Source organism: Pollachius pollachius, assembly GCF_949987615.1.
Source record: "Pollachius pollachius genome assembly, chromosome: 11".
NCBI lineage: Eukaryota > Metazoa > Chordata > Actinopteri > Gadiformes > Gadidae > Pollachius > Pollachius pollachius.
In genome coordinates, this window is record NC_136944.1 from 7,372,524 (window position 1) to 7,392,523 (window position 20,000).

The 20,000-nt window shown below is 46.9% G+C and overlaps 1 protein-coding gene across 1 annotated transcript in view; it reads left to right on the forward strand.

Moving 5' to 3' along the window:
• LOC307082505 (protein kinase C beta type) overlaps positions 1–20,000 on the forward strand; it is a 95,431-nt gene that overhangs the window by 58,427 nt on the left and 17,004 nt on the right. Inside the window, exons 9-15 of the mRNA XM_079746117.1 lie at positions 1,100–1,243; positions 14,073–14,246; positions 15,767–15,858; positions 17,074–17,136; positions 17,620–17,758; positions 18,274–18,354; positions 19,840–19,947. Of these exons, the coding sequence (XP_079602243.1) occupies positions 1,100–1,243; positions 14,073–14,246; positions 15,767–15,858; positions 17,074–17,136; positions 17,620–17,758; positions 18,274–18,354; positions 19,840–19,947 (801 nt within the window). The remainder of the gene's footprint in view (positions 1–1,099; positions 1,244–14,072; positions 14,247–15,766; positions 15,859–17,073; positions 17,137–17,619; positions 17,759–18,273; positions 18,355–19,839; positions 19,948–20,000) is intronic.

A 20,000-nucleotide genomic window follows, 5' to 3' on the forward strand; every position in this document is an offset into this window, starting at 1 on the left:
TCTCTCCCTCTCTCTCTCTCTCTCTCTCTCTCTCTCTCTCTCTACCTCTCTCTCTCTCTGACATATGAGACAGATAGAGCCCTTTATCCACTGATTTGAGCGTGGTAGCATACTGGAGGGGGTGGGTATCACAGTCGGAGTGTCAGTCAACTCCACATGCACACAAAGTACATGCACACAAACATGTCATAATAAACGCATACAAACACACAACCACATAAACACATACTTCATCTTCATCGTCAACCTTTATTTGACCCAGCAAGTCCTCCTGTGGGAATATGGGCTAGGATTATATAAAGTAAAACTATATTGTACACACATATATATATATATATATATATATATATATATTGACTCATCAGACAGACAGACAGATGGACACAGAGAGACTAAAATGACAGACATATGAGGCAGCAAACAATATGATGGGGAAAGTCACAGCACAATAGACAAGCATCGACTACGGAAGCACAAAACCAGACTAGTGGGCATTAGACACTACAGTACAGCATCACAGACGACGTCTGCCAGCACACACAGGACAGTAGAAAGATCACAAGGTGGGCCGTATCGGAGCACTAGGCTCACACCAGGGATAGACTGAACAGTGGACACAGGGTAGAACAGGGGGCGGGGGGCACAGTGCAGGGCACATCATGTAAAACACGATGTGTTCCAGTATCCCTCAATACGTGACTGGAAACCAAACGCTCCATTTCCAGGGTTTTGACACACACAGACGCCCAGACACATGCATCCTTAGAAGGAGACTTTTTGAGTGTTAAAAAGACTAGCAATTTCTGATAAATATGTGCACGGGTGTGTGTGTTGTAATGTGATGTCATTTCCCAGAGGATTAGAGTTAGGGCTAACCCTACCTTAACCCTAACCCTAACCCTATGTGATGTCATTTCCTGTGGCCCGTCTCCCCAGAGGATTAGAGTTAGAGCTAACCCTACCTTAACCCTAACCCTAACCCTATGTGATGTCATTTCCTGTGGCCCGTCTCCCCAGAGGATTAGAGTTAGAGCTAACCCTACCTTAACCCTAACCCTAACCCTATGTGATGTCATTTCCTGTGGCCCGTCTCCCCCAGAGGGCTAAGATTGGTCCGAGCAAGCACAACGAGGGCTCGTCAGCCAATGACCCGGGCCGCTTTGACTCCAACGGGAACCAGGACCGCGTGAAGCTGTCGGACTTCAACTTCCTCATGGTGCTGGGCAAGGGAAGCTTCGGCAAGGTGAGGCGGGGCGCTGTGTGTTGTTATTGTGTGTGTGTGTGTGTGTGTGTTATTTGCAGATACAAAACAAAACACTTTTTCAAACGGGGCCCCCCGTTTCCACGTGCTTCCAGGCACACATGCACAGGCTTCCCATCTTCTGTATCCATACCTCCAAACTCCCACACCTTGGACAACCTTTTAATCCATTGCGTTGTGCCTGCACCTTCGATATACTAAGGCAGACTGATCAGTGGACGTTGAGTTTCAGCCTCATCATCAGTGACTCGCTGGGTGAACCACGGTTAAGGCGAGCCTTATGGAATAGCCAAACAGGGCAGCCTAATGGATATTGATGTAGCTCCTGTTTTCATGTGTCGTTTGTTTGAGGTTTCACTGTGCGTCACAGCGCCGGAGCCTGTTGGTGAGCGGGTCCATTCACATGCCATGCAATGAGTGTATGTGTATGTGTGTGTGTGTGTGCGCGTGTGTGTGTGTGTGTGTGTGTGTGTGTGTACGCACGCGTGTGTGTGTGGGTGTGTGTGTGTGTGTGGGTGTGTGTGTGTGTGCGTGTGTGCGTGTTGTTGTCTGTGTGTGTGTGTGTGTTTGTGTGTGTGTGCGTGCATCTGCTGTTTTCCGTGTGTGTGATTATGTGTTTGTGTGCGTGTTTGTGTGCGTGTGTTTGTGTGTGTGTCTGCCTGTGTTTGCTGTTGTCTGCGTGTGTGTGTATGTGTGGTTGCGTGCGTGTGTTGTCTGTGTGTGTGTTTAAGTGTGTGCGCATGTGTAAAGGTACATGCACCAGAGTGACTGGGAGAAGCTCCCTTATACGTTTGAGTGTGTTGTTTGCCCGTGTGTGTGTGTGTGTGTGTGTGTGTGTATGTGTCAGCGTGCGTGCGTGCGTTTATGTCTGTGTGTTTATGTGTATGTATGTGTGTGTGTGTGCGTGCATGTGTGTGTGTAAAGGTACATGCACCAGAGTGGGTGGAAGAAGCTCCCTTATATGTGACATGCAGGTAGCCATAGATGTGTGTGCATGTGTGTGCGTGTGTGTGTGTGTGTGTGTGTGTGTGTGTGTGTGTGTGTGTGTGTGTGTGTGTGTGTGTGTGTGTGTGTAGAGCTACATGCACAGGAGAAGCACTCTTATATGTGACATGCAGGTGGATAGAGACGGATGAGAGGCAGAGAGCCAGAACACAGGGAGGAGAGTGAGAGAACCACAGAGAGAGATGAAGGACGACTACTGAGCAGAGCAGTGGGTACGACAGACCCTGACAAGGTTGAGATGAATGCATCGAGAGAGAGAGGGAGCGAGGGAGAGAGAGAGAGAGAGAGAGAGGGAGGGGGACTGGAATATAAACAGATTAGATTAGAATAATAGGCTGAATGGGCTAGAGAGACGTATAGAGAGGTAGAGCGAGAGACAGAAAGACAAACCGGCAGTGCATTCACATCTAGAGGCTGACAGTCAGAGAAAGACAGGCAGACAGGCAAACAGACAGATAGAGACGGACACATGCAGGCGGTTGACAGACAGACAGACAAACGGACAAATACAGACATTTAGGCAGACGTGTGGAGACAGATGAGGCTGGCGCGGGGATTGGGGGAGGGAGCAGAGTCTCATATGAATGAAGACAGAAGAGGAGAGAGAGAGAGAGAGAGAGAGAGAGGTAGGGGAGAGTCACAGAGAGGTAAAGATGAATGGAGAAGGAGAGAGAATCAGGATACAGAGAGAGAGAGAAAAGGATGAAGAGAGACAGAGAGAGAGGGGGAATTAGAGTCAGAGAGAGAGAGAGATAGAAAAGAGCGAGCGAGACCATTGTCTGCGTACACCAGACCTGCGAGCCAGCTGCCTGCTGTTTCCATGGTAACAGGCTTTTAAAGCGACAGGGATACGTCAATGTGAATAGATGGAGTCGAAGGTCCATCATTACCCGAGTAACCCAATGTGTGCGGGCGTGCCATGCAACGCAGACACACACAAACACACACACAACCACAGGCACACAAACACAAACACACATCTGCAGGCTGCAGCAGTGCAGAGGGAAGCATGGCTGCACATCTGCACGTCCCTAACTGCCCAACTCCCCCCCCCCCCCCCCCCCCCCCGACCCAACACGTAGCGCTCTCTCAGAACCAGCACCACCATGCATCCCTCCATCCTCCCTTTCTTACAGTACACACGGGCCTCGTAGGGAAACACACACACACACACAGACACACACACACACACGTGTGACGTGTGCAGATTGGCCTCACGTGTGCCTGGGTTTGAGTCAGAGCCTCCCCTCCACATCACTGGCCCAGCGTGGGCGGCTGCGGCAGCCGCTCCTGTTTACAGCCGCGTCTCAGGACCTCTGCATCACAAGGCTGCTGCTGCTGCAGCAGCAGAGCGGACGCACACACACACACGCACGCACACACGCACGAGCGCGCGCACGCAAACACATTCACACAGACAGACACACACACAAACACACACAAACAGACACAAAGACACACACACATGCACGCACAGAGACACACGCACGCACACACACACACACACACACACACACCCACCCACCCACCCACACAGACACACACACACACACACACACACCCACCCACCCACACAGACACACACACACAGATACATGATGATGTGAAACTTGTGTGGATGTGTCGAGGATAACCGACTGCATACGTTGTATGCACAGTATGACTAAGATGGATTTATTTTTAACATATGAGGCATATTTACATAGGAGGGACTGTAAGTTGCATTTTCTTTGCATGCAATACAACACGTAAGTCATACTGAGGTGATGCAATAAGATGCCAGGCACACTAATACATGAATGAATTGTAGGGTTGTTCTGCGTGTCGCCATGTTTGCTACAGGAAGCAGTTTTGAAGACTAAGGATTAGCAGATATTCCTAATGGTTTATAAAGCACTAGATGGTTCATGAATGAAATACATCTCAGATCTGGTGGTGTGTTAGGAGCCCACCAGCGCTCTGGGGTCATCAGGAACCAGCCCGCTCCCTGTTCCCGGGGTTTGAACCAAGCATGGGGAGGCAGCTTTTAGTTTTCATGCAGCACAGATGTGGTGGGGGTTTACCTCAGCACTTTATTCGTTTAAATCAGAGATCAAAAACGATTCGGTTTGCCATAGCTTTGAATGTGTGTTCTAACATGTGATGTTGTCCTTTGTGAAGCACAATGGATGGCCTTGTGTTTGAATGGTGCTCTGTACCTCAACATGCCTCGCCTTTGACAAGATGAATATCATCATATTCATCCAGACACTGGCTATGTGGGACTTTATGTGGGAGGAGTAAGCATAGATAGGCAGATCTACTAGCCAAGCTAATTAGTGGAAACCGGTTCATTGTGTGGGTTACATTTACACCACCCCAAACACTTGCATTTTGCATCCAGTTTGGTCATATATCCACTGTTTCCACCTGAGACAGCGGGTTTTCTCTCACTGAAACCAAGACATTGTATTAAAATTACTTTTTGTTGGCTTATGTTTGCGATTGTAATAAAGCCCTTCCTTCAACATATTGAATTTTTCTCGCTCTAGCTACAGTATGTTGTCTCTCGAGGAGGGAACCTTGGTCAGGTGACTGTCCAAGGGCACTTTCAGTAGGTGGAATCCAGTGGATTGTTCCCAGGCCAAATGTCTGGCATACCTTCAGTGGGTTACCCATTGATCCGATGGGATGTGTTCCATCATGTGTTTCAGGGTTGTGTGTGTTCAGTGGGGAAGGGCTGGTTGACTGGTAACTGGAAGGTTGCTGGATCGACCCCCGGTTCCTCCTAGCGTGAGTGTCAAGGTGTCCCTGAGCGAGACACCTACCTCTAACGGCTCCCGACGGGCTGGCTGTCGCCTAGCATGGTGGACAGCGCCGTCTGTGTGTGAATGGATGCATGAATGGGTGAATATTGTGAAGCGCTTTGAGTGGCCACTGGTTAGAAAAGCACACTATGGGCCCTATTTTAACGGTCTGAAACGCAAGTGAGAAGCGCCAAGCGCAAGTAGCTTTGTGGGCGGGTCTATGGCGATGTTGCTATTTTACCGGCGCATAAATGACTCTTGCGCCCGGCGCAAATGTAAAAAGGGTTGTTCTGAAGTAGCCTAATTACCCGTAGGTGTGGTTTGGGCGTAACATGAAATAAACCAATGAGAGTGCCATCTCCCATCCCCTTTAAGAGCCATGAGCGCATTTGAATCTGACGAGTTGATATTTCGACAGATGCATGACCACACGAATTTCAAACTTCAAATGGCTCAGTTTATGGCCAAATAATATGGCCTGATTCACACATGGAACAGTGTTTTCTTCCACAACTTCAGAAACACTGAGTCCTCAAACAAATTTTGGCAAAGAAAACTTAACACACATATGATATGCGGTAACTGTGGTTCTATTTAATGATATACGCAATACATTAACACACATCGTTTCTTACCAGTATTGTATTCATTATCGTTATCGACTTGTGTTCCTAATCTGCATGTGTCCCCCCGTTAATATACATTGCCATGGACTGTATTATGCGTGACGTGTTTAGTTTGCGTGTGTTTAAACAGATGGACACACACACGCTCGCCCGCTTTCATTAATTCTTTTACACATACACACACGCACGCCCGCATTCATTCATTCTTTTTAACACTCACTCACGGTAAAACAATGTTTTCTCACGATTAAATACTCATCAATCCTAAAAGTTATGGGCTTGTGCACGATGTCTGTGTCAAGAAAATATATGTTTGCTCTACGGTGTTTGAAGATGCAATGATTTAAAAGTACATCTTATTACCGCTGTATCAGCTGTTCTTTCACAAATAATTTACCAAGAATGTGTGGCTAGGTAGGTGAGAGAAGCAAAGTGTATGCACGAGGTGCACAAGCAACATTATGCATGCACCCTTAAAGTAGCATCTGAACAACGCGCCACTGACTTTAAACCAGGTATTTCCTGGTTTGTGGCGCAATTGTTTTCTGAAACTGCAAAACAGCACCAGGGAACGTTTGCACCAGAACACGCCTCCTCCTTTCGCCGACCCACCCCTTGGGGCGCAAGATCATTCCCTAATTTACAGGCGCGTGGCAGTAGAGGGAAGAGAACGCTCTGTGCCTGTTGCAAACTAGCAACGACACATGCGTCAGTGTAGAAAGTAAATTGCGCCGGATGCAAGATAGGGCCCTATAAGTGCAGTCTATTTACCATTTATATGAGCCTGCATTCTCCCAACATGAGCACTTAGTGGATTGTCTTTAAAGTACAGCACAATCACATATGCTCTGAAGATCCCTCCCATGATGGGAATAACAAGTGCAGTTTCATATACCCTCACTTTAGAGAAAACGCTCGGAATTGGAAGCCATTCTCAATCACAAAGGTCATGCTTCCTTGCTTCTTTGTTCCCTTTGGACATCCTTCTTAATAAATGGATTTTTAGGGTCATATCGGTGTGCTGCTGCTATGTGTGTCAAAGCATCAGAACGTGTCCGTTTATGGTCCTTGGCCAACTTGATACACCATCAACTGTGGTGTTAAACCCAGTTCATGGACATGTGACAAAGCATCTGCCACTACATTGCATTGACCTTTCCGGTAAGTCACATGGAACTCAAATATCTTTGGTCTGATTCTCCAACCCACGAACCGAGAGTCAGGCTTTGGGTGATTAAACACCCATGCAAGGTCAGAGTGGTCAGCATTGACTAAAACAGTCTTCCTTCAGGGAACTTTACCCACCTCTCTACTGACCAAACAACAGCAAGACACTCTCGCTCAGGAGACGGGATGCAAAAGCAATGAATCACTCGTAAAGGAAAATGCCCCAATGATTCTGTGCTTCAGGCATAGCCAAACACATCTGCATAAGCATCGTACTGTTAGGGCCCCTCCCTTTGGGGTAGAAAGGAAAACATATCCCTTCATTCTCACATGGGAATGCATTTACTTTTTTAAGCTTAGATGATTGTCGTTCATGACAAGCACGTCAATTATTCATGTCTGCATACTCCATTTCGGTTCTTCCTTCTGCCTTTTCACACAACGGCACGATCAATTGAATCAGGGTGTTGGTGCTGACCACATCCAGCCATGCACTGCAGTAGCAGTGGTGGTTTGAGCTGGTTGGAGGTCAGGCTCTGAGCCTTGGGAGAATGCCACAGGCTGATGTTACCTGAAGTCCTGCTTCTGCCACTTCAGTTCTGGTGAGTTTGGTTCCACCCTGTTGACTTGAGGCCAGCATGTCTTGGATTCCTGTGTGTTCCCGACTCTCCCCAAGTCAACCGCAGTATGCACTCCCCCTCTAGGGAGGCTGGCCAGCCTTGGTTGCGGTTGGGGAGGATGTGCTGAAGTAGGTCCTGCTTGGGGGAGAGGTTAACACACCACCGCAAACACAGCGCTCTTAACTGAAGAGCAAAATCCCTGATGCTCTCTTGAGGTGTTTGTCAGTGTTCTCTAATGCGTTTCTCGGCTTCAGCTTTGCAGGCAGAAATGATTTCAAGAAAGCTGCGTTAAACTGTGCCAAGGCATTCACTGGCCCCTTTCTGCTTTCCGCCAAACCTTGGCTGTGCCTTTCAAGAAAGAGTTCAGTGCAGCTGGGATTTCAATGTCCAACAGGGGGCTCAACGCAAGCTACCCTTCACATTTTCTATGTATCAGATAGGATCTGCTTCAGTGTCTTTGTCAGCAAAACATGGATATTCAATCTTAACTGCTTGGTTGAGATGGTGCACAGGCAGCTGCTGTTATTAAGACCTCCTCTCTGTGGTTCTCTCGAGGAAAACTGAGGAGGATTGCCATGAGACTCCTGAAAGTTGGTGTATAAGGGGGTGGAGTTGATGGGAGGCTTACTGATGTTAACCTCAATCCTTTGGTGTAAAGCAATCCACCGTGGTCTTCACCATATGATGAGCAGAGAGCTCAAAGGACCGTTTCAAACTGGAACATTCCTTTGCTGTGTGGTGGGAAGAAATCTATCTCTTCGAAACCTGATTCACGGAGGCAACATTAGGGTGTAGATTGTCCTCTAGGGTTGCTACATGGGTTGGTAGTTCTGTAATGTTGCCTCTGTGAATCAGGATTTGAAGAGATGGGAAGAGATGCTGCCTTGCAATCTTTTCAAATCCTGATTCACAGAGGCACCGTTAGATTGTGGATGGTCCTCTAGGGTAGCTACATGGGTTGGTAGTTCTGTAATGTTGACATGGGTTGATATACTATTTTCCACACAGAGGCTTTGTGTGTCAAGGCTGTCACCGTGATATTAAAGTTTTACTTCTTTCTCTTTGATAGATGTCTGGGGTGCTGCATTACTGAAGTCTATGTTTACATCGATCTTACCGCCTTTGGTTGCATCTTTTGCAAATGTATCAGCCTTTTTGTTCCCACTAACTGCAATGCCTGGAACTCATATGAACGTCACTACTATCTTAACTTAACTACTATCTTAACTACTATCCCTGTCCTCTGAAAAGTGATTGTAATAATTCATGGATCAGATCTCGGCTGATAGATTTATGAAGTTGTAGACTTTTCAATACTGGTTGATTCAAGGTAACTTGGACCAAGACCTCTACTTAGCAAAATGTGGACCTCTTTACTTATTTGCATGCCAAGAAATATATCTATTCCTTTATATTTTTCACCACCAAAATAGTGTGATCGTATTTCTGGTTTCATGGGCCGGTGTTGCTAAGGCCGGCCCCCTGGCACGAGTCCTCATCAGAGCCTCACCGAGGATCCTACTCCTGCAACAATTCATACCGACTCCCTTTGGTGTACAAACAATAATAATGGTTCGTATACAAAACCCTGGTGGAAAAACCAGGCGATCCAATTAGATGGGTTCAAATTACAGAGCGTCTCAGACAGAATAATACACATGACACACAACGCAGGGGGACACTGGAACGGCCCTTAATTGATGACGGTAGTCAGTCTCTTGAGTGGCCTGTCAGACACACACACAAACACACACACACACACACACACACACACACACACACACACACATCATCATGAGTGTGGTCTGGACAGGAGATCCACATGGGGTGGATGAGGTGTTTATCCCATCGCTCGTCCTTGTGCTGGATGCCCGGAGCCAGATGGTGTCCTTGCTTTGTTTTTGTTTTTCACTTTTTAGGGGGACAGTGGTTATTTACATAGAGTCGAACGAACACCCTACGCACCACACACACCCACACTCACTCACTCACACACACAGAGACAGACACACACACACACGGACACACACACATTAGCAAACACATGAAAACACACAACGCACACACATATGCACACATACACAGACACCCACACACATGCACACAAACACACATACACACACACACATGCCACACACAGACATATGCACACACGTACACATACACACACACATACGCACCACACATGTCCACTGATACACACACATGGGCAAACACATGAAAACACACACATGCATGCACACACAGACATATGCATACACATGCACACACACATACACACAAACACACACAAACACAGACCCACATGTAACCAAACACACAAACACACACACACCCACAAAGCAGCAGGTGCATTCAAAGGCATGGACACAGAAACATCATACGACATAAAGCCTCAGCAGCAGATGCAGAACACTAATGATGCATCTATACTACACACATAAACATATAGTTTCTCTTTCACCTTCATGTTTGGCTCTCATGTATAAACTCTTTGTATGTAGCCATATGTACAATGACTGGAGAATCTACCAGAAAACGTTCAGCAAAGATTTTGGTATTGTATTGCTCGCAATAAGTTGAATACCCTTAAACTTATCCTATATTGGATCTTTTACGCATCATAATGTTTTATGGTACAATGCATGTGTGTGAATGCTGAGTAATAGGATGCAACAGGACAAGACAGAAAGGAGAAGACAGGACAGGATGAGAACAGGGAAGCACAGATGCTTTTAGTTAAACAGGAGGAGAGACAATAAAGGACACGGCTCACAATCACATTAACCTTTCAGTAAATTATTCACAGTTTAATATGCAAATTCCATATTTTTTAAGGAATCCATTCCTTTGCCAAGGAAGTCAAAATGTTCTGTTTAGGTTGAGACAGAATGTGTACACATAGCAACTCAAACCACATACATTCATACACACACATACATACATACATACACACATACAAACATACACGCACGCATGCATACAAACATACATGCATACATACATACATACACACACACACACACACACACACACACATGCAAACACACACACACACACTGTACGTAGACACACACGCACATACATCAATGGCGAGTGCCATGACTCTAGTATTTTGTATAAACTGATCGCTCTAACGTGATGATTTATTATGGAGTTAGCGTGACGGTCACAGTGTTGGGTACTGGTGCTTGAAACAGAAGCAGGCCTGTCCTAGGACATGTGTAAGTGAGTCACTAGGGCGTTATATGGCGTTGTGTCATGTGATCAAAAGCTGAGGTGAATTCTGCTCTTTTCCCATCACACACACCTCTCTGTACTCAGACTACAACAGGAGGTAACACGGGCAGCGCTTCAGCGTAGACTCACTGAGATCAAGGCCAAGGCAAGAAATTAATTCATGTTTAACACAAATAATTGTCGCAAAATGAGTGTCTATTTCAACAATAAATAACACTGACATTCATGCATACATACTTTCTTACCTACTTACTTACCTGCTGACTTGCTTGCTTGCATTCAGACAGACAGACAGACAGACAGACAGACAGACAGACAGACAGACAGACATAAATACATACTACGGATGAAACGGTTCAAGCAAAAAATCGGAACCGTTCGGTTAGATAGTAACGGTCCCAGTCTCAGATGATGTTTGGAGACTTAACGTTTTCGACTAACTTGTTCATTTGGTGGCCACCTGACCAATGTGGTTGCACCCCTTGTTTCGCCGCGTGTTTCATTGATTAGAAAATCAATGAAACAAACGTAAAGCACAGAATGTTACTGCTGTCACAAAAAGCGTAAACATAAACAATTAAATTAACCTCATTATCATGGCAAAGAAACAACCTATAAAGAACGGCACAATTACTTTCAGCAAGTTCCCAATCCGTAGGCGCCTTGATATGTAAAGACTTTATGATGCTTTAACCAATGCATACGTCTTCCTTCATCATCTACGTACATTAAAGAGAGGATTACAAATTAGCATACACAAATTATATTTCAAACGTTAGAGATGTTTGGTATGTCTGAGTCATTATACTGCTTTGAAGAAATCGTGACTTGCATCAGAGTATTTTTAAAATAAATCACCCATGGTAACGGTGGGTGAAAAGGATCTACCTTAACCAGGTACTTAACATCCTCCTCACACACTACGTCACAACACACGCACCACAACCCTCTCAGGCCAACACAGACTACCCCACCCTCCCACCCCCACCCAACCCCACCCTCCCACCCCCACCCAACCCCACACACCAGCCCACACCCCCGTCCTCTCAGCCCCTCACATTCTGCAGGTCCAGGTCCAGTCACAACACCTGCATCCCCTGGTACTCTGCCAGTGGACATAAGCACACACTCATGCACACACACACACACACACACACACACACACACACACACACACACACACACACACACACACACACCACACACACACCCACAAAACCAAAACATGCACACATGCACACACAGACATACAGGCCAATCTCCAGGGAAACAGAAGGCATCAATGATAACTGTGAAATCACTGCCTGCCCACACTTGTGTGTGTGTGTGTGTCTGTGTGTTTGTGTGTTTGCGTGTGTGTGGGTGTGGGTGTGTTTGTGTTTGTTTGTGAGTGTGTGTGTGTGCGTGTGTGTGTGTGTGGGTGTGTCCTGTAGGCACTATTGCGAGCAGATGTGTTCCCAGATTTCCTCGATTAAAGAGAATATGCTTCTGACTGCTGCCAATCTTCTCTCTCTCACCCCCTCTCTCTCTCTCTCTCTCTCTCTCTCTCTCTCTCACCCTCTCTCTCTCTCTCTCTCTCTCTCCCTTCCACACACAAACCCTCTCTCTCCTCCTTTGCATCTTACTTTAGACACTTCCCTCCGTTCCTCAAAGCCTCTAAAGCTCCTCTCTTCTGCTCCTCCATTTATTTTGTTAATCCGTCTCCTCTCATCGCCTGTCCACCTCGCCTTATCTCAACCCCCACACCACCACCACCACCACCACCACCACCACCACCACCACCACCATCACCAGCCCACCCCCCTTCCCTTCCCTTAACAACAGCCTCCATCTTTTCCCCCAAATATGCATGAAAAAAAACCTAGAAAGAAAAAAAACATTCCTATATAGTTCCTGGTCCCACAACCCATCTCAATTGAAATTCAAAACACTTCATTTGCATGACAAAAGGCTTTTTTTGGAGGACAAGTGGAACGCTTATAATGACAGCAAAATAACACGTTTCCTAAATAACATTAAGAGAATGAATGGATAAAAAATATAGATGTGCTCTTCTCCACAGCAGAAAACAACAGCAGAGAACATAACAAGTGACCTTCAGCGAGCCCTTTTATCAAGGCCTGTTTTGACTATGAAGCAGGGCAAATGTGCAATAACTTAACTATGGTTATAATAGCGCGATTACGTTGATGTTATTTATCGCAACGACCTCCTGAAGTATTTTTTTCAAGCGTTTATTTTTGGCTGCTGTTCTTGGGAATTCATCAAATAAGGAGAGAAAAGGCACTGTGTTGCGTTTTGACTTTGACAAACAGTCCAAGGTCACGCTTGCATACATTTATGTAGGATTATCAGATCAGATGGGCCCACTCACTGCGAAATCAGCCGTTCATGCTATTCCCTCTCCGCTTTGGAACTAGTAGAATTTTAATTTTTATTTCCCTCTCTGTGTGATGCACACTCTTAAACCAAACACACACAAAGAACAAGATATATGTTTCCGGAACAAAGTATTATGGTAATAAAGGATTCGAGGAGCCAGAGTTGCCAACATATCCCTACCTGTGGATACCTGTAACTTGTGTTAGGACTGAATGAATTGAATAAAGTTTTTGAGAAATCGACCCAAAACGTTGCACACTTTGCACATCGATGACCTCTATGGCCCTACATAGCCTTCAGGTCCTGCCACATTGTGAGGTGGAATTGTGATGGATTGAACCAAATTTAGATTTCCGCATATTTCAGCCATTTCTTTATTATTTACCAAATGGTTAATCTATCCTGACAGACATTATGGGTACAAGAGGCAAGGAAGAGACCAAGAGGCATGCAAGACGATGCCTAAATACCAAGTGTGTTTGAGTTTTTCGGGCGCGAGCTGAGCGTTAGAATGTGTTTGAAATGTATATCGCCCCCTATGGGTGAATCGCTCCCAAAATATTTGGAGATTTAAATTACAGAGATGCAAATATGTATGAGAAATTGGCAAACTTTTTACCAGTCAGAGGGTGAGATATGGGCCAACAATACTACAAAGATATAATCATTTGCAGTCCAAATATATTAGGTATCCAGAGATAATATATACTGAATACAAACAAATACAGAAATACAATAGTGAGACCATCCAGGCATGCAAGTCTGGCCTTAATTGGGCTGTAGTCGATTTCCACGTAAGGGCGTGACCTTCCAGTGTTCAAAGAGCTCGGATAGATGGGATAGATCCAGAACGTGAGCTCAGTGTGGGACGCCTCTCATGTCTACACTTCTCTACCCAAACGGGATATCATTGACCAACGTCTATACCGATTACACTGCAATGACCAACCAGCCCCCCCCCTGCCATCCCCTTCTCTACCACCAGGTGATGCTGGCCGAGCGCAAGGGCACAGAGGAGCTGTACGCCATCAAGATCCTGAAGAAGGACGTGGTGATCCAGGACGACGACGTGGAGTGCACCATGGTGGAAAAGAGGGTGCTGGCCTTGGCTAGCAAGCCCCCCTTCCTCACGCAGCTGCACTCCTGCTTCCAGACCATGGTAGGCACACACACACACACACACACACACACACACACACACACACACACACACACACACACATCCGCGCACGCGAGAAGGGCATGCATACGTGCGCGCACAGACACACACTCGCACATGCACGAGCGCACGCACACGTAGACATATGGACACGCACACAGCCACGCACGCACACGCACGCTGACGCACACACGCGCACGCACATACTCACACACGCACACGCACGCACACAGACAGACGCATGCACGTGCACACACGCATGCACGAGCGCACACACAAACGCATGCATACACACAGACACACACACATACACGCACTAACATACACACAGACACACACACACATACACACACTAACAAACGCACACGCACAGACACACATGCACACACGCAGATAGGGTCTCTCTCCAAATGTATGTCCATGTAGTCGCTATGAGTCATCGGTAGAGGCACGCCCTTTCACGTTCACACTCAATGCCGCAGTCACGTTTCGGGGTCTAGCCGACCCCCTCATACGCAGACTGACACACACACATGTTTGACAGACACACACGTGCACACACACACACACGCGCACACTGACACACACACGTGCACTCAAACGCCGACACGGACACAGGCAAACGCACAAATCGAAACACGGGCGCGAGCAGCTTGTTATAAACCGTTCTGACTTTCACGCCTTCCTCCGTCGACCTTTTGATTTGTGTGATCCGATACACAACAGCCCACAACGGACTAAACGGAAGACAAGCCAGAGTCGTACGCAGGCCAACGGCGGACCAGTTGTCCAAAGGGTCTAAACAGGAGACAGCCGGGCAGTGCTCTGCTTCTCTGCGTCTATAGAGTAGTCGGCTGGGATGTGGACAAATACAAAGATACCGGAGTATCTTGATCAGGCTGCCTTTTCACACTGTTCTTTAAATCCGAATCCTTGTAAAACAGATAGACTTGCACACACACACACGCCAGGCATCCACCAGGCCTGCACATATGTACACACTCATAAACACGCACAATCATTTGTAAACATAACCACATACATACACACACACACACACACACACACCAGGCCTCCACATAAGCACACACTCATATACACACACATACACACACACAATCATTTCTAAACATAACCACACGCACACACACACACACACACACACACACACACACACCCAGTTCAGCCTGGGGTCAGGCAGATTGAGTTGTGCTGGTATTGACCGCACCTTAAGGTGAGAGGACGCGCCTCACAGATTGCTGCACTGGGTCTCTCTCCATTCAGGGAGGGTACTGGGAGCGCATTGACCTGTCTCACTCTCTCCTTGTCTCTCCTCCTCTCTCCTTGTCTCTTCTATTCCTCTCTACTTGTATCTCCCCCTCTTCCTCTCTACTTGTCTCTCCCCCTCTTCCTCTCCCCTTGTCTCTCCCCCCTCCTCCCCTGTCCTCCCCTCTCCTTGTCTCTCCTCCTTCTCCACCCTGATCTTGGCTCTCCTTGCTCGTCTCTCCTCCCGTCTCCAGGACCGCCTCTACTTTGTCATGGAGTACATCAACGGGGGCGACCTGATGTATCAGATCCAGCAAGTGGGCAAGTTCAAAGAGCCGCACGCTGTGTGAGTGCCCCCAGTACTACCAACACACCAGCCCTTTGACCACAGATAGTTTCCACTTGAAACTGGAAAGGAAGAAAGAGTTTGCTTCCTTTTACTTCCATATAGTGGAACTCGGGGTGTAGGGTTGCTGGTTCGATCCCCGGTGTTAGCATTACACACGTACCCATCTCATTCCTGGCCCCCATAACACTGGTGGAAGACTGCCTGCCTCCTTTACACCGCAGCATACGCACACACACGCACACACACTCACACACACACACGCGCACACACACAAACACAGGTATAGAGGTACAAACACACACACACACACACACTCAAACACAGGCATAAATATGCACACACACACACACACACAGGCACACACACACAAACACAGGTATAGAGGTACACACACACACACACGCACACACACACACACACAAACACAGGTATAGAGGTACACACACACACACACTCAAACACAGGCATAAATACGCACACCCCCACACACACACACACACACGCACACACACACACAGGTATAGAGGTACACACACACACACTCAAACACAGGCATAAATACGCACACACACACACACACAATCACACAATCACACACATGAACAAAGGCAAAAAGGTACATATACACACACACACACACACAAAAACAGAGGCATAAAGACACACGCACACAAACACAGGTATAAAGACACACACACACACACACACAAACACAGGAAGAAAGGTACACACACACACACACAGAAACAAACACAGGCATAAACACACACACACACACACACACACACAAACACAGGCATAAACACACACACACACACACACACACACACGCCTATTTGTGATCAGCGTTGCCCTTCCTGTTGATCTTATCAGCTGGTCTCTTGCCTTGAGAAGACAGCATTGACCTTTTCAGCAAGTGACAGAGATGCACACTCATATACACACTTGGCAAACACACACACACACACTTGCAAACACACACACACACACACAATGTGCAAAGGTTTGTACAAGGGATTATTATAAATTGATGTGTAATAATGTCTATCCCCTTTCATTTCTCATGGTCTTTAATTCTCGTTAATTAGTCTCAATTAATATTTGTTCGTGTGTGTGTGTGTTTGTGTGTGTGTGTTTATGTTTGTGTGTGTGTCTGTTTGTGTGTGTGATGTGTGTGTGTGTTTGCGTGCGTTCCTTCTCGCATGTGTACAGGTTCTACGCTGCGGAAATAGCCATTGGGCTGTTCTTCCTCCACCTTAAGGGCATTATCTACAGGTAATATCCCACACAGCCGAAATAATACTACAATGCAACATCTTTACTGTATAAACTATAGATAGCTAAACCCCCACCTCAGAGAACACCACTCTATGGAGGCATGTTCATCCAATCGCTTAAAGGTCCTGCAGGTAAGATTCAAGAGTTGTGAGGAGAGAGCAATATGTCTCCTCCCTCCCTCCATACGTCCCTCCACCACTGAGAACTGGGGCATTAGCCACACCTGTGATTGACAGGCCAGATGGATACCCTGCCACGACCAATCAGCAAAGAAAGGCCCGGCCCCTACTGAGCCAGGATACAGAGGCCGGCACCGGGAACTCCTAATAGATATCTCAACAAAGCGTTTCACTCGCTAATAGCTGACGGATGGCTGTGCCATTTCTAACTAACTACCCTCAAAGTACAGCTCCTGAATCTCACCTCGGGCCCCCCCCCCCCCCCCCCCGTTGTGGTTTGGCCCCTCTCTCTCTCTCCCAGGGACCTGAAGCTGGACAACGTGATGCTGGACGCTGAGGGCCACATCAAGATCGCCGACTTCGGCATGTGCAAGGAGAACATGTTGGACGGGGTCACTACCAAGACCTTCTGCGGGACCCCCGACTACATCGCCCCCGAGGTCGCTGGAGCGCGCGTGTGTGTGTGTGTGCGTGTGTGCGTGCGTGCGTGTGTGTTGTGTGTGTTGTGTGTGAAGATATTTTAAAGTACCTCAGATGTTAACACAGTTAGGTTTGACGTTTTACTATATTAGTGTTCAAACAATCATTCCATTCATTTAGTCATTTAGATTAAACATCGAGCACCATGTTGTCAATGATTTTGGCTGTTTTATTGTGTTCAAAATCGAGTATATCTTTCGAGAAAGGTCTTCAACCAGGTGTGGCTTGCATTAGTGATTAGGTGGGACTTAACATAGAACAGTGTACACACAACACCTTATATAGGCAATGTAGTCTAGTGGTTACTATGGTTACTATCGCCCATGCCGGGGGGCTATGGGGGCACAGCTTAATACAATGCATGTTATGACAGAAGACAACATTTGATTGAGTATGGACACAATATGTTGCATGCAGTCCCTTGCTCTGCTGTTCATTAACATTTGAAACATCTCTCCTACCTCCCGCGTCTCAGATCATAGCCTACCAGCCCTACGGCCGGTCTGTGGACTGGTGGGCCTTCGGAGTGCTGCTGTACGAGATGCTGGCCGGACAGGTGTGTGTCTGTGTGTGTGTGTGTGTGTGTGTGTGTGTGTGTGTGTGTGTGTGTGTGTGTGTGTGAGAGTGTGTATGTGTGTGTGTGTTTGTACTTTGTGTGTGTTTGGGTTTCGGTTTATGTGTGTGTGTGTGTGTGTGTGAGAGAGAGAGAATGAGAGAATGAGCTAAAAGCATTTGGTCTTCAGTAATCATTATAGTGAATCAATGGAGGAGCAGCTTGTTTCGTGGCTGCCACGTAACCCTATGAGGGAAATAGTCAATATGAGTTCTCCAAAAGGGGCTTGTTCTTTGCCCAAATATGACTGTCTGGTGACAATATGCAGATGATCCCTACGCAGATACTCAACTTATTTTCTGTGCCTTTCACTGGGTCTGACCTGTTGTATCCCGACCAGGTCTCACTAGAGAGCTCTCGCGAGATTTGAGTTGTTGCAGGAGGAGAACGGTGGAAACGTGAGCTGGGGAGAGGGCTGTAGGAAAACGTTTGTCGTGTTGGACTATCCAAAGCGAAGCTTGGTGTTGTCTCGGGGATTTGGGTGATGGGAGGGTTGGGATTTTGGGGAGAATAGGGGAAATCTCCTGCAACAACTGGACTTTGGTGAGATTCAGGAGCGAGATCTCTCCCTGAGTGAGACTTGGTTGGGCACAATAACAAAACAGACCAGAATTTTTGTGAAGGTAAAGATCTAGTTTTATTTGTTCTGTAGGGATCCTTGCCTTACTTATTTCTGACACCTAATCTGAGCCTGTCAGTGGCGAAAACCAACACTTTTAGAGGTGGTCAATTGACGGTCCTATAGGGTTGATTTGCAGACGGTTTTGTGGAAGCGGTCTCACTGTATAACGGACCTATTTCTAAATTGTTGTCTGCATCACTCATTCAAACCCCAAATGATGGGAAAATTGGATTGCAAGTGGAAAAACCCCAAAGTTACCCTTTTAAATTGAGTACTATTGTAATAAAGTCAAAGGGCCATAGCTATTTGACACTATTATAACAAAATGTTATCTATTCATTATATCCCATAATGAGTTTTCCTTTCATTGGGATTCTGCATTTTAAAGAGTATCAGTGGCATTTTTAGAATGTCATGAATCTAAAAATTAGTTTATTTAATCTCCTCACTACTCCATTATCATGTCTCCTCCGTCCCCCTCTCTCTTCCTCTTTCTCCTCTGTTCTTTTCCTCTCTTTTCTTTGTCTCCTCTCTCCCCCTCTCTCCCTCTCCTCTCTCTCCTATCTCCTCTTGCTTATCCTCTCTTTTCTCTCTCTCCTCTCCTCCTCTCTCTCCTCTCTCCCTCTCTTCTCCTTCTCTCCTCCGTTCCTCTCCTCTCTCTCCTTTCTCACCTCTACCCCCCTCTCTCCTCCGTTCTCCCCTCTCTCCTCTCTCTCCCTCTCTCCTCTCTCTCTCCCCTCCTCTCTCTCCTCTCTCTCTCCCCTCCCTCCTCTCTCTCCTCCTCCCTCCTCCTCTTGCTCCTCCAGCCTCCGTTTGACGGGGAGGACGAGGACGAGCTGTTCCAGTCCATCATGGAGCACCACGTCTCCTACCCCAAGTCCATGTCCAAGGAGGCCGTCGCCATCTGCAAAGGGGTTAGTACACACACACACACACACACACACACACACACACACACACACACACA